Raw genomic sequence first — 14,924 nt, 5'->3', positions numbered from 1 at the left:
AGGGGATGGGATGGGATGGGATGAGGGGATGGGAGGGGATGGGATGGGATGGGATGAGGGGATGGGAGGGGATGGGATGGGATGCGATGGGATGGGATGGGGGATGGGATGCGATGGGATCGGGTGGGATGGGATGGGATGAGGAGGTGGGATTGGATGGGATGGGATTGGGTGGGATGGGATGAGGGAATGGGGTGGGATGGGATGAGGGGATGGGATGGGATGGGATTGGATGGGATGGGATGGGATGAGGGGATGGGATGGGATGATGGGATGGGATGAGGGGAGCCTGTCCACAACTCAACATGCCGGAGGGAGAGAAAGGGTTTCAAGGCTGGGTTTCCTCCCCTGGGACACCGGGCGAGGGTTTGCAGAGGCTCCCCCGGCCCAAGGAGGGCTCAGGCACGGGCAGGGCTTTGCCGGGCACCGCGGGAGGATTAAAGCAAAGCAGGGGGCTCGTCCAGCGAGAGACCCTTCCTGGCACGGGCTCTACATTCCATACATTCCTACCTTCTCCAGGTAAATCTTTGAAGAAGAACTCTTTTTTTTTTTTTTTTTTTTAGGTTTTTTTAAGTTTTTTTTTGTCCCTTTTTTCTTTTTTTTTTAGAAAAGTGCTTTGCTGGGTTCTGCAGGAGGGAGGGCTGCTCGCGGTTCGTTTTCCTCTTTTCGAGGGACAACTTCTCTCCCTGCCAACAAGGAACCTCCCCTGCTCAAGGAAGTGCTACTTTCAGTCACAAGGTCAGGGTAAACACGTTTTTCAAATGTAAAGCAGTTTCAACTGTTTAAAGCACAACCATAGGGATGCGAGGGAAAAAAACAACCAAAAAACCAACCAAGCACTTTGCAAGAATTAAATAAAGCATGTAATAAATACGAATCATAAACTTCTGTACACAGGAGCAAGGGTTTGGGGTTTTTTTCTCTTTTTTTTTTTTTTAATTGTTTAATCAATATAAAAAAAAAGGTTTTTTTCTCTGTTTTGCTTTTGTTTTCAGTGCATCTTCTTCCTCTTTAAAATGCTTAACCCTTTCCTTTCTGCGTCTCTCAGGCCCAGGATTACGCACACCTAAATGGCAAAAAAGACAAGGTCTAACAAACCCCCTTTCCAAAAAACTCTAAAAAAATATTCACAGCCTCAAACAGTTTTGTACATTTCAAGCAACAAAAGGTATAGAAAAAGGCACAAGTAACTGCATACATGTGGAGATAATACCAGACTGGGACAAAGAAAACCAGGAATTTTCCATGGGTTTGGTCATCCACTAGAGTGCTTCTTATGATTATACTAAAGGAAATAGTGTTGAAAATGTCTGTTGATTTTACAGAGGAAGCCTAAAGGTGGAACAGCTGGCGGAGGCTTAAGTACTTCCCGTGTTTTCATCCACCTTTTTGTGAGTTTGACCTAAATCGGAGTGCTCTGGGTGTGGGCTGCTCGCGCCGGGCTCTCCGGAGAGGTTCCTGGGGCGCAGGGAGCAGGGCTGGGCCTGGGGGTGGCCGGGGGGGGGTTCCAGCGAGGGGACGGCTGAGATGAAAGTGCAGGGTGGTTCCGGAGGGGTGCTTGAGCTGCCCGATTGCTGCTTGCCCGTGGGTTTGGAGGGGTCGTCCCCGCTGGCCGAGGGCTCTGGAGAGGGCTCCTGGGGGATGCTGGGGCTGGCTGGGGACACCGAGGGCCCCGTCTGCTCCGCCGGGCTGGGCTCGGCCTTGGCCGCGGGCTTGTGCTCCTCCTGCTCCTGCTGGAGCTCACTAGTCCTCATCTTCTCCTCTGAGAAGCCACCACCCGCCGGCTCCGGGGACAGGGTGTACTTGGAGACCTTCGCAACGGGGGACACGGACGCCGATGATGGCTCTGGAGGGGTTTGGGGCTCCTCGTCCCTCCTGGGAGCCCGGCTGGGCTGGGCGAGGCCGCTGGCTGCAGAGGCGAAGTGTCCCGCTTGGAGGGACAGCACGGGGCCGGGCACCAGGCTGGCGTGGGTGCTGGGCCTGGCCTGCACCATCTGGATGCCCCCAATGGGGATCATGGGGTACGGGGTCCTGGCGAGCTGCTGCGAGTGCAGCGGGAGGTGGCTGAAGACATTCTCCTCCCCTCGGCCGGGAGCGTGGAGGTCGTGAGGGGCCTGCAGGGGCCGGGGGCACGCGGGCTGCGGGGTGCCAGGGGAGCAGGGCGGGCTGCGGGGTTCCATCTTCTGTGCCGGGGGGGAAAAGAAAGAGCTGGGTCAGTGCAGCACACGAGTGATGGCCTCAGCAGCAGCAATGCTCAGTGCAAGGACTGGGGTTAGCGTTTTATTCGGATCTGAGGGAGGTCAATCAACTGAGGGAGATGTGGAGCCCCAAACCGTTAAGGTGAGAGCAGCAAAAACCACAGCGTTTCCCTTCTGGGTACAAATATGCCCCTGGTGTGTTGGGGAACAGATCCAGGGATTTGGCTTAGGCCTGGATCATTATAAAAGCAGAGAATTCTTTAGTTGGAAGGGACCTTTAAAGGTCATCTCGTCCAACCCCCTGCCATGGCAAGTGACATCTTTAACTATCCCAGGTTGCTCCAAGCCCCAATGTCCAACCTGGCCTTGGGCACTTCCAGGGATCCAGAGGCAGCCACAGCTTCTCTGGGCACCCTGTGCCAGGGCCTCACCACCCTCAGAGTAAAAAACATCCTCCTTAAATCCAATCTGAATCTCCCCTCTTTTAGTTTAAAACCATCACCCCTCGTCCTGCTCTCAGAGCTGCCTCGGAAATGCTGGCAGAGGACGCCAGTGTTTGCTGCCAGCCGAGCTGCTTCGGATCCCTGTCAGTGCAGGGGGTTCCCGAGAGCCCAGAATGAGGTTATTAATTAATTTATTTATTTGTCTGGTTTGACTGTGCTTTCCTAAAGCAGGATCGCATCCTCGCAGCTGCTGAGTGCAGGGATGCTTCGTGAGAGGCGGCACCAACTCCGGCACGCCCAGCAGTGGGTCCCCACCACCACCCTCACGGGGTGCTCTGTGCGAATCAAGGGTTCCGACCCTACATTTTACCTTTTCCTCTTTCTCTCTCGGTGCTTCCCATAGTTTCCTAACGTACATCATGGAGAGATATGTGGCTAAACAGAAACGGATTAATTAGTGATGAGGTTACGACTAAATCCCTGCACAGGACTCCCAAGAAGAGGAAGCAACAGAAACTGAAATCAACTTTCCATTAAGATGGGGTTGGAGATAAAATGTGAGGATCCACGTGTGAGGAGGGCACATTTCTTTGTAGGATTATGGGGAATAACTCCCTGATCCTGTGAGCTGGATCTCTGAAGAGGCGGCAGAGGAAAGCGGCAAAAGAGAACAGGAAAGAGAAAAAGGAAGAGCCACCAAAGGTAGGGTCAGCAGGGACAAGGTCAAACACTGTCACTTATCCACAGGAAGTCTTGGCTAAATCACTTTAGGGATGCTGGGAAACCCCAAACAAATATTTCAGTGGTGCAACAATCACCACAAGGAGAGACTGCCCTAAGCAAGGGCCTGTGGGAGGAGAGATGGTCGTGGTGAGACTTGGCAGAGCCTGACACTGAAACCGAGCTAAGATCATCCTCAAGCCCTGTTTGGGATCTGACAAATCCTCCTCTGGTCTTTCTGTCTCTTGTGGCCTTAGCAGGAATGTTAATTTTGCAATGAAAGCCCAGCTGTCCATCATGCTGGTAAACAGGAAGTTTTCCATTCAGGTTTTTTGCTGTTGCTTTGGAGGCACATGGAAAATCAACAGTGGTGGCTCTGGGTGCAGAAAAGGAGCAGGAAAATGAAGCCAAAAGGTAGAAGTGAACAAAGGTGGGAATGGCAGACAAGCAGGGCTTCAATCATTGTCTCCTACTGTGGATTTGGGAGCTGAGGGGATTTGCTCCAAGCAGAGGCAGCAGAAAGTTATCCTGACAGAAGATCTGAAGGATGGGGGTTCCCAGAGCCCTGAGATTCACCATGAGATGTGAATTGACAGGAGAGGGAAACGGCATTAAAGAAAGCCAAAGTTTGGGCCTAAAATAAAGGAAAGTCTCTGAGAAGGTGAGACAAAGGCTCAGAGTGGAAAGGAGGAGGAAGGAGGACAGAAGATTGTCATGGGCATGGGAGAAAGGTCTGCAGAAGCCCTGGCTCAGTACCTAGGGTGGCAGGGGCTCTCTAAAGGCCTCTCTCTCCCCAGGGCAGTCCCTGAGGGCTGGAGTCTCTCCCCACAGCGAGTGGATCTCACGTTCATCAGCACAACTGACAGCAGAGCCCGGCACTCCCGCAGGAAGGGGGAATATTCCACCAAAGCCCCCATCCATCTGCCTGCAGCACAGGAACAGGCGAGTTCCCTTCACCCACAGGATCTCCAGCAGAGAGATTAAATAATGTTCTGGGCCCAGTGGGAACCCCCTCGCTGTGCTGAAGAGAGAAGCCAGATGAAATGAGAGATGTCCAAACAAACCTTTCTCAGCAGCTCCCCCAGCAGAGCTGGCTGTGGGTGGACACAGGGCTCAGCCAGGGCTGCCTCAGAGCTGCCTCAGGTCACTGACCAGTGGAAAATGGTCACAGCTCCACCCCAGCCGGGGAAACCTCAGGGATGGGAATGAAATTCCCAGGAACAAAAAGGCTCTAAGTGACAATTAATCATTAAGAGGTTGTCCTTGCTGATTGTCCCGGCAGGCCTGGCTGGCCCAGGGGTGGGAATAACCCCTCGGAGAAGGGATAACTTTATTTCTCTCCAGCTGAGAAGGGCAGGACCCAAATGGGTGCAAAACCCACTGCTGTCCCCTGTCCCTGTGCACTTCTGCATCACAGCCTTCACCAAAAACCCGACCAGAGAACACCCTGTGGGGAGCAGAGGGCAGCAGGGCTCTGGACTTACCAGCTTGGACTCGTAGAGCTGTAAGTTTTTGCCAAAGAACCTGTGAGGTAGAGGCATCGAAGAGAACATCCCGGGCTGGGCTTGGTAGGAGCTTGGAACTTTGTCCTCCGCTGATTTGCTGGTGCCAGGCACGTCCTCTTTCCCAGGGGATGGATACCTGGACAGCTCCAAGCAGCCTGGAGACAAGACTTTCTTCAGGGAGAAGTACCTCAGGGATGCCATCTCTCTGCTGGGCGATGAGTGCCTGCCAGGGGACACTTCTCCGTCTGGGGGGAGGGCTGTCCTCGGGGACAGCTCCCTCCGGGGGGACAGGTGCCTGCTGGGCGACAGCTCGAGCCTTGGGGACACACACCTCAGGGGAGACGCCTCCCTCCTGGGAGAGAGGCGCTGGCAGGGGGACAGCCCCCTCCCTGGGGACAGGCACCTCAGGGAGGACAGCTCTGCCGTGGGGGAGAAGCGTTTGGGGGAGGTTTCGTTTTTGGTCAGTAAGTGCTTCCTCGCTATCATTGGTCTGCTGCTGCCACCCCCTCTGCCACCGTCCTGGCTCGGGGACCACCTTTTCCTCGGGGAGGTGTCTTTGGAGGTCGACAGGTCCATGGCCAAGGACATCGGTGGCCTCGTGACAGACTCTCTCTCAGCAGGAGCCAAGTACTCGGTGGAGGTCAAAGCTGGTCTGTGGAGGCTCAAGAAGCTGTGGCACACAGCAACGTCGCTGCTGTCTGCTGACCACTTGCTTTCCAGCCCTGAGGAGGAGGAGGAGGAGGCCTGCTGGCCTTCCCCCGCTTTCGGGGTGCTGGAAGCAGCTTCTCGAGCTGTGGATGGTGCCGTGTCAGTGCCTTCCTCTTGGGAAGATGGGGAGCCCCCTGAGGAGTGCAGCAGGAGGGTGCCGTGTTTGCCTTCGGGCAGCTTCAGGGCTGGCTCGTCTTGGCTCTCCTCTTCCTCCTCGTCTTCCTCGTCCTCATTGTCGTCATCGTCGTCGGATTCCTCGAGGTCTGAAAACTGGTGTTCCTCGATGGGCTCAGATCCCTCCCGCCCCTCAGAGTCCTGGAAAAGGTCTTCACTGGTTCCTGGAGGCAAACACGAAACAGAGAGTGTAAAACACACGTTCAGGATCTATTTTTGTGCTAAATCTGCCCCTACAACACACATAAGGGGCTATTTTTGTGCTAAATCTGTCCCTAAAACACCTGTAAGGGGCTATTTTTGTGCTAAATCTGCCCCTAAAACACATGTAAGGGGCTATTTTTGTGTTACATCTGCCCCTAAAACACCTGTAAGGGGCTATTTTTGTGCTAAATCTGCTCACAAGCTCTAAGGGCACTGGAGGAGACAGGACCCAGCTGTTTCCTAGGTCTGATCATCTCCTGCTTTGAAGCTGCAGCCTTGCCCTCCCTGCCAGCTGCCCTGCTGATGATCCCAGTAGAGCCCAGTGAATCCCACTCCACCCCAGTTCCAGCTCTGTCAGCACCCACAGCCCTCAGGCCCTGCTGGGCACCTGCCACACTCTTGATTTGCTCTAAAATGCAAAAAAACCCAACCCTTTAATAGATGAGAACAGCAGCACCCCCATCCTTCAGTGGAGTTTGATGATTATTTGTGGCAGTGGCGACTCCAGAATATCCACAGTTGCCAAAATATGGCCAGCTCCACCTGTTGGGCCTTTTCCTGCCTGGATTTTTAGGCTTTTAGGCTTTAGGCTTTCCAGCAAGGCTTTTTAGGCTTTCTCTAAAAATCGAACAACAGGGTGGAAGGAACCTCTGTGGATTTTCCTGTGGTAAGATAAATTCCAGCTGTGGTTCGGAGGCTTCTGTGGGGCAGAGGATTTGGGGCTTTGTAAATCAGAGCTTGGGGGCAGTGAGGAGGATAAAAAAAGCAAATTTTACAGGATTTAAAATATTCCTGTAGGTGAAACCACATCTCTCTGCTGCTTGAAGGGCCAGCAGGAGCTTTTGGGGCTGGGTACTGAGCTTTCAACGCTCAGAGAAAAATCTGCTTTTCCCCTGGCAGATGCGCAGGGCTGCTGGCAGCAGGACAGGTCCGTCGGGAACAGCCACTGGATGTCACTGCAGCTCAGCAGAACCGCCCTGCCAGGGCCGCGGGTCCCCCTGCTCCGGAGGGGCTGGAAATGTTCAGCTGTGCCCGCGCCAGGCGCCCGGAGATGCAGCGGAGCTGCTGGGACACGCTCGGATCCCGGCGTGGCCCGGGTGCTGCTGTGACACCTGTGTGTGACAAATTGCATCGCTTCAGCCCGGGACACGGCTCCTCCTGCGCCCAGCCTGGAACAGGTCCCCGTTCAGAGGTGCCACTGCCAGCAGCACCAGCTGGAGGGGGCATTAAAGGGAGCCGAGCTGGGCCGAACCTGCTGCAGCAGCCAGGGTGGCTCCAGAGGGGACACGGCCGCACAGCACGGAGTCCCTGTGAGGGACTAAAAGGACTAATTGGGTTTATTTTGAATGCCAGGGCCTTACAAGGAACTGTTCACGAAGCGATTGGCATTCCCAGTCACATGGATTTTCCCATGGCTGATAATCCACCCAAGAGCCTGCCTGAAACCGGGAACGGAAAGGAGCATCTCATCTATCCCTCCAATATCCACGCAAAACATCCCTGCAGCAGTCCCTGAAGGCAGAGCTGTCCCAGCAGCTCTCCACGGGGAGGGATTCTGGCTCACATTGTGAAACCCTCCGCTGTGATGGGGGGATGCTGGGCCCGGGCTCTTTGCAAACTCCCAGAGGAGCTGAGCTCAGAACAAATATTATTCCAAACTCCCAGCTGTAGGCTGAGCCGTGCATATTTCCTGCTTGGAAGAGGAACGCGTTTCACTGGCCGAGCTGTGAGCCAGCCCCTGACTCTGGTTTTGGGGTTGGGGACAGACAGGAGCTGTGCCTTGTCCTGGTGCTCTCCTTTCTTTGCCCCGGCCGGGACAGAGCAGGGTCAGGGTCAGGAGTGAAGGGAAAGTGAAGCCAGCCCCAAACTGGGGGAGCTGTTTGCGTTTGCCACCACGAATTCCAGCAAGGGAAACATCTCAGCGAGTCCTGGGACAGCCCCAGGGATCCGCTTTGGCCTCCTGACACCACCCCTGAGCCCGGGCTTCCAAAATTCATCCTGCTGGGCTCGTGGGGAGAGAAAGGGCAGGGCAGGGAGGGAGGAATGGAGGAAGGAAGGAGAGAGAGAATTAGTGGGAATGTGTCCTGCTGACAGCTTTGTCTGAGGTTGCATTTCACTGCGTGTGTGTTATTTATCCTCCCCAAATGGTGCCATCCCACCGAGCCCAGCCCAGGCAGGAGTGAGGAATTCTACTCCAATCTCCTTTTATAGTAACACCCCTTGCTTTCTGCTGCCCCTTAAATAGAAATACAAACAATCAAGTGAAATACAACTCCGGTTTAAAATAATCCAGGGAGTTTTAGGAACGGCTGCTCCCTCCCCGCCTGCCCCCAGAGGAAAGCACGGCAACCTTCCTGTGCTGCTTTGTGTCATGTGGAAATTGGAGCCATTATTATTATTATTATTATTATTATTATTATTATTTAATTAAAACAGTACTTTTAGTTCTGATTCTGAGCCTCTTTGCAAGGAAGAGAGAGGACACAGGGGAGGGCGCTTTGCAGCCCCTCGCCCTGAGAACGGGGGCTGTGGTCACAGCTGGATCTTGGATTTCTCATGCACCTTTCTGTCATTCCTGGGTTATTTTCTCATCCATCCAAACAGCCCTGACCACTAGAGGACAAAATCCCATTTTCTGCCCATCTCCCTGGCTGCTGTATTCAGTATTCACTCGACATTTGTGAGCAATGGGCCTCTCTGCTCGCAGAGCAGAATATTCCCATTTACAGCAGAAGTCCAGTGTTGGCTTTGACCAGGTGGGAGGGAAGCTGGGAGGAACAAAAGGAAACCTCTTGTGATCCCAGCCCTCCCGAGGGCACCTTTGTGCACCTCCTGAACACCCACACAGGGGCTCGGCAGCAACGGGAACAGGAAATGGGCTCCAAATCCCAAATTCACACGGATTGCTTGCACAAAGTCCAGACACACTCCAGGGGCAGCTCTGCAGCCAACCAACACCTGGAGGGGAGACCCTCCCCGGCAGCCTCAGGCAGGGAGGGATCAGTGACTGAGTGATGGCCAAGGCAGAGCCCCCCAGCTGATGGGGCCGTGGTTTGGGCTGAGAGCTCTCCCAGCTGCCCTGGGCATGCCAGGGGACCTTCCTTAGAATTCCTCTTTCCATGAGGCCATCACCTGACAGAACTCCTTTTCCCAAGCTTTCACCCATCCCGACTTCCACAACAACGCTGGGTGCATTAACCCTGAGTGATCCAGGGATGAATGGCCGGGGAAGTCAGGACTGGAAGCACTGCCCTGAGCTGCTGAAAGGAGCCCCTGTGTCCTCAGAAGGCTGCAGCTCCACGGAGCGTAAATAGGACGCTGGATTTGCGGGTCTCCAACAGTGACACACACCGGGATGAATTGGTTCTATGATGGAAGGGTGTAAAGTAACAGTCGTTCTTTCAGAAGTGTGAAATGAACCCTTGGGATTCACCTTCCTGCTCCCCCTTCCTGGCTTTGATCATGGAATGGTTTGGGTTGGAGGGACCTTAAATCCCATCCCATCCCACCCCTGCCATGGGCACGGACACCTCCCACTGTGCCAGGCTGCTCCAGCCCCAATGTCCAGCCTGGCCTTGGGCACTGCCAGGGATCCAGGGGCAGCCCCAGCTGCTCTGGCAATTCCATGCCAGCCCCTGCCCACCCTGCCAGGGAACAATTCCTGCCCAAGATCCCATCCAGCCCTGCCCTCTGGCACTGGGAAGCCATTGCCTGGGTCCTGGCCCTGAATCCCTTGTCCCCAGTCCCTCTGCAGCTCTCCTGGAGCCCCTTCAGGCCCTGCAAGGGGCTCGCAGCTCTCCCTGGAGCCTTCTCCTCTCCAGCTGAGCACCCCCAGCTCTCCCAGCCTGGCTCCAGAGGGGCTCCAGCCCTGGAGCAGCTCCGTGGCTTTAGGGATCTGCTGAAGCAACACCAAAAGGGGGTGTGAGAGCAGGGACAGATCTCAGTTAATCAATTATTTTATGTGAGTCCCTGGGATGAAAGGGCTCTCCAGCGATGTTCCACGGCAGGAGCCTCCCCATCCTGCTGTTCACACCACACCAACACTTCTCCCTCGGGATGACAACTGCAAAATCCCTGGCTGGGTTTTGGCTGTACCCTCCTGCAGGAAGGGCAGAGCAAAGCACCACCTGCGTCTGCCTGGTGCAGGAACAGCCCCCCGGCCTGCAGGGCCGCCAAAGGGCCGCCCCCACGCTCACATTCAGCACTTGGAGTGATAAAGCATCCCCCAGACCCCAATCCAGGCTGCCAGGAATGGTTTTTTCCCCTTCACCCTCCAGCCCGTGGTTGCAGCACCAGGGTGGGGCTGCACAGCCTCGCGCATGGAATCCTCGGGGCTGGGATCGCCCTTGGGGTGGGATCCTCGGGGTGGGATCCTTGAGGTGGGATCCTCGGGGTGGGATCCTTGAGGTGGGATCCTCGGGGTGGGATCCTTGGGGTGGGATCCTCGGGGGTCTCATTTTGCTGCTTTGGAGACTCCCTCCAGAGCCACGAAAGGCCCGAGCTCCTTCAGAGCATGGCAGAGACACCCTGGGATACCAACAAGGACTTCTCATGCCGCAGATTCCCTGTTTATTGGGATGCACGCACAGAGAACTGAGCAGGACCGGCTCTGCCCATCCCTGCCCATCCCTGCACCACCAAAAACTTCAGGCAGGCACAGAACCAGAGCCCTTAAAGCCAGAAAATTCCTCTGGGACCACCAACCCCCAGCAAGGAGACCCAGGCTCACACTTCCCCCACGGATGCAGCTCCCAGCACGGCCCCACGCACACAGAAACCCCTGGAAGGAGCCTGGGGGGGACAAAACTGCTCCCATCTGTGGCAGGACGTTCTGCAGAGCAGGGCTGGGCCCTGGCTGGATGCTGCCCCTCCCTCAGCACCCACAGCAGCTTTAGAAAGGGGAAGGTTTTACCTTCTTCGGCTTCCAGATCCACCAGTGAAGATACCAACACGCCCAGCTCCTGACATTTTTTGCTGTGGGCCTTTGACTTCATGTGTTTAGTCAGATTCCCTGAAAAGAAGCAGAAAATGTATTTTACTCAAATATGGCTCCTTTTCCCCCCTTTTTTTCCCTTATTTTTTTTCTTTTTTTGTTTTTTTTTTTAGATTTTTTTTGTATTTTCTTCTTTTTTTCCTTTTTTTCCCCATTTTGCAAGCTCAGCAGTCACAAGCCAAAACTCTCTCTGAACCAGACTAAGGTCCCTGACTGTCCCCAAGCCCCTGCCCACTGCAAATACCCTGTGACACAAGGCCAGGTCCCCCCTTCTCTCCCTCTGCTGCTGCCCTGGGGTGCAGCAGGAGGTGCTGGGGGACCCTTCAGGTGTTCTGCAGCCTGCAAAAACTGCTGGGGCACAGTTTTGGGGCTGGGGGAAGAAAAGGCCTGGGTTTTTTCAGCTGTGAGGGTGCAGCAAAGGAAAAATGGCAGGAAAGCGGGGATGGGAAACACATCCCAGCGTGGCATCACCTCCAACCTCATCCCAACACAGCCCTGCCTGCCTGGAGGTGAGGGGATCCTCAGCACCACAGGGCAGAGCGGTTCCACCCTGGAAATGTTCCAAAAACGAGCGGATGTGGCACCTGGGGACACGGGGCAGGGAGGGAGTGGTTGGGCTGGAGGATCTTGGAGGGCTTTAACAGGTTTAATGGTTTTATCATTCCATGATGAAATGAGGGTTTGAGCTGCCAGCAAGAGGGAAAAATCCCCCCACATTCCCGTTTTCCCCCACAAGGATGGCTCAGGTGTTCTGGAAATGTTGCAAAAACGAGTGGATGTGGCATTTGGGGACACGGGGCAGGGGTGGCCTTGGCAGTGCTGGGGAGTGATTGGGCTGGAGGATCTTGGAGGGCTTTAACAGGTTTAATGGTTTTATCATTCCATGATGAAATGAGGGTTTGAGCTGCCAGCAAGAGGGAAAACCCCCCACATTCCCGTTTTCCCCCACAAGGATGGCTCAGGTGCTCTGGAATGCACCAAAGGACCAGGCCAAAGCTCTCGGCTCCTTGAGCAGGAGGAGCCTTGGACACCCTCTGGAATTCAGGAATCTCTGGGAAGGCCAGCCCCCGTGGGGGAGGGAATGCCGTGGGAGGTCACTGGGGGCTGCTCTGGGACAGGGAGGTGGGCTAACTCCTGGGCACCACAGAGCACCTCTCTAATTCGACCTCCCACACTACAGGCAGGTTAATTAGACACTAATTAACCCGACTTTTAGCCCAGGGAATGCTGAACAAAGGGGAGCGTTTGCTGGAGGGGGAGAAGCAGGCGGAGGGGGGGAACAGACAGGAAATGAAGGGAGGAGAATTCAAGCAGAAATGTCCCATTTTCCCTTTCCTCTCTGACAGCTCTTCCTAAAATCCCAGACTGCGACTGGGATGGACCTTAAAGCCCATCCAGTCCCACGGGCTGCGACACCTTCCACTATTCCAAGTTGTTCCAAGCCTCATCCAGCCTGGCCCTGGACGCTTCCAGGGATTTATGGGCTGAGGGGATGATGAGAAGAAACCTGGGCCCTGCTGAAGGAATGTTTGAATTTCCCAGCGCTGGCTGAGCGTTGCCCGTTCCCTGCTGTGCCCTCAGCCTTGCTGCCACTGTCACCTGAGGGCACTGAGGGGAACCAGGCTTGGCTTTCTCACCAAACAATTAAAAAAAAAAAAAAAAAAAAGAGGAAAAAACTGAATTCTCCCACTTTATTACAACCTCCAGCTGAGGATGGAGGTCCTGCCCTCCAAAGTGCCCAGTCCCTGAGCTGGTGGGAGCACAGAGAGTCTCTCTGAGCCTCTCCTGCTGCTGCTCTGGATATTTGGGATAAAAAAGCCACTGTTTGCTGGAGCAGAGCATTACCCGTGGTGCCCTCACCTCTCAGAGAGTGCCACAACCACCCAGCTGCCACCTGGATTCCTCCTTAGCCCATGAATTATTGATTTCAGCCCATTTCATACAAAATGGAGCAGCTCCAGCAGGGAAGACCATGGGAGACAAAGGCTGACTCTATATCCCTCTGTAGCTGGCACCCAAGCTGGATGTGGATCCAGGGGATGTTTAATAATTTAAATGCAGCAAAACAGCTCCAAGTAAGAGAGATTTATTATTTTTAAGCCTCGTGTTTAATTCCCCTTAGCCCCATGGTCAGGACGCTCAGGTGTGAGGATGAGGCCAGCCTGGCTCAGCTCCCTGCTCCAAATCAGAGTCCTCTTTCTCCACCCCAAACCAGGAGTTTTGCTGTGGCCCCAAACCCACCCTGTGAGCCAGAAGCGTGTTCTCATGGCCACCTCTGCTCCCAGTGAATCACCATTGCCTGAAAATGAAGAAAAAAGCACCCAACCAGTCCAAACTGCGGCCTCATGGAGCTGGAATTTGGTTTTGGAAGTGAAAAGCAGCACAAACACAAACTGAGTCAGCGTGCTGAAATCCACCCTGTGCTGCCGCCCGCCCAGCAGGGCACCTCACAGCCCGGCTGGCAGAAATGCCCCATCCCCGCTCAGCCAGCACAGCAAAATCCCTGCCTGGAGTCACCCCAAGGGCAACAAACACAAAACCAGCCCAGGGCAGTGCCTGCTGTGAGCAGGGGCTGATGTGGGGATCCAGCTGAGCAGGAGGGGACATCCCCTGGAGCTCTGGTGTGGCCCCAGCCCCAAAAGCAGCCCAGAAATCCTCTGTGCCACAAGCACCCGGCTCTGGAAACACCAGGAGGCAACAGCAGGAATTCCTGAGGAGAGGGGGGCTGTTCGGTGCCGTGCTTGGGGACTCCTCACTGGCACTCCGAGGCCACTGTGGCCACCTCAGGTGTCCAAAGGTCCAGTGGCCCCTGTCCCTGTGGAGCTGCAGGACCTGGGCAGGGCTCCCAGAGCCCTCCCTGCACCTCAGCAGCCGCTGGGGTTGAGAAGCTGTGCCAGGAGCCACCAGTGTCAGCTCCTATTCTCCTTTCTGTCCCAGTGTGTGGCTTCTGCCTTCCCTCCCTCCCCAGCCCAGGCACTGCCAGCCCCCAGCGCCAGCAAATTCACCCCAAACACCAAAGCACCAACTCATTCCAAGCTTTACTTTCCTTCCTCTTCAACTTCTTTTTCCTCTGCTCTGTCCCTTCCTTCATCCCCCCCAGGTAAAGCCAAGATCCTCCTGCAAAGCTTGGGGTGCAAATCCTGCACACACTCCCGGAGAAATCCCAACAGAACTGGGGTGCTGCATCCTTTCAGGGAAGGGAGACTCAGCAGGCCAGATCCTCATCTGCCCTCACTGCATCATTTGAAGGAAATGAAGAGCTGGATGCTGCTTCCCACCAGCTGAGAAGCTGAGTGGTCATCCTGGGAGCAATCTGGAGGACAAGGATATTTGTCTTATCAGGGCTCTTCCTCCAGTCTGTGGTTTTTTTCGACCCCTTAATTAATGCTGGCAGGATGAAAGCTGCTCGAGTCCTTCGGCAGATTTCCAGTAAAATCAGCACCACTCTGCCTAAGTGAAAGCCGGACCTGGATCCTTCAAGGGAAGGCTCACAGCTACTTGTTGCCTCGCAGAGTTCTGGCTCCCGAGTTAAAAAAAGGCCAAAAAAAAGAAAAAAAGTAAGAAAACCACACAGCACTGCTTCCTTGGAAACCATGGAAAAAACATCTCCGAGGGAGCAAGAGAGACCAGCAGGGAGGCTGGGTTTAAACAGCAGAGGAATTGCACTGAACCCTGAGCAGGTGAGTGCTCCTCTCTGGGGATTGTTTACCAAAACCCTCCCAGATTTGAAATAAACCGGCTCTATTTAAAAAAACCTCAGGAATTCTTGGGAGCTGCGAGCCCCCAGGAGGAGCAGAGGCTCCCATTACGCCTGCCCAGAACTATGTGCTACAGCTGCTTGAGATCTGCCGATGCTGTGAGGTCTTACTGGGGACTTAGAGCAGCTTAAATGCCTGTGTTGTTTGGAGAAAGCCGAGCCTCGAGCCTTCCAAAAGCACCTAAAGCAGCTTAATGGGGGATAGAAGTGATTTCCCAGCTA

General features: G+C 54.7%; 1 protein-coding gene across 8 annotated transcripts in view; it reads right to left on the bottom strand.

Moving 5' to 3' along the window:
- Positions 1–203: 203 nt before the first annotated feature.
- The window catches only part of HIVEP3 (HIVEP zinc finger 3), a 257,516-nt gene continuing 242,795 nt past the window's right edge, over positions 204–14,924 (bottom strand). For 7 of the 8 annotated variants that reach the window (XM_032132044.1, XM_032132043.1, XM_032132045.1 and 4 more), the window contains 3 exons: positions 10,865–10,963; positions 4,846–5,912; positions 204–2,183 (listed from right to left, as the gene is read on the bottom strand). In XM_032132044.1, the coding sequence (XP_031987935.1) occupies positions 1,359–2,183; positions 4,846–5,912; positions 10,865–10,963 (1,991 nt within the window). In that variant the 3' untranslated portion in view covers positions 204–1,358. Of the gene's footprint in view, positions 2,184–3,011; positions 3,077–4,845; positions 5,913–10,864; positions 10,964–14,924 lie in introns of all 8 variants that reach the window. The other variant, XM_032132050.1, reaches the window with a different exon arrangement.

Source organism: Corvus moneduloides, chromosome 23, assembly GCF_009650955.1.
Source record: "Corvus moneduloides isolate bCorMon1 chromosome 23, bCorMon1.pri, whole genome shotgun sequence".
Taxonomy (NCBI): Eukaryota; Metazoa; Chordata; class Aves; order Passeriformes; family Corvidae; genus Corvus; species Corvus moneduloides.
This window is presented reverse-complemented; position numbering and strand designations above follow the sequence as displayed.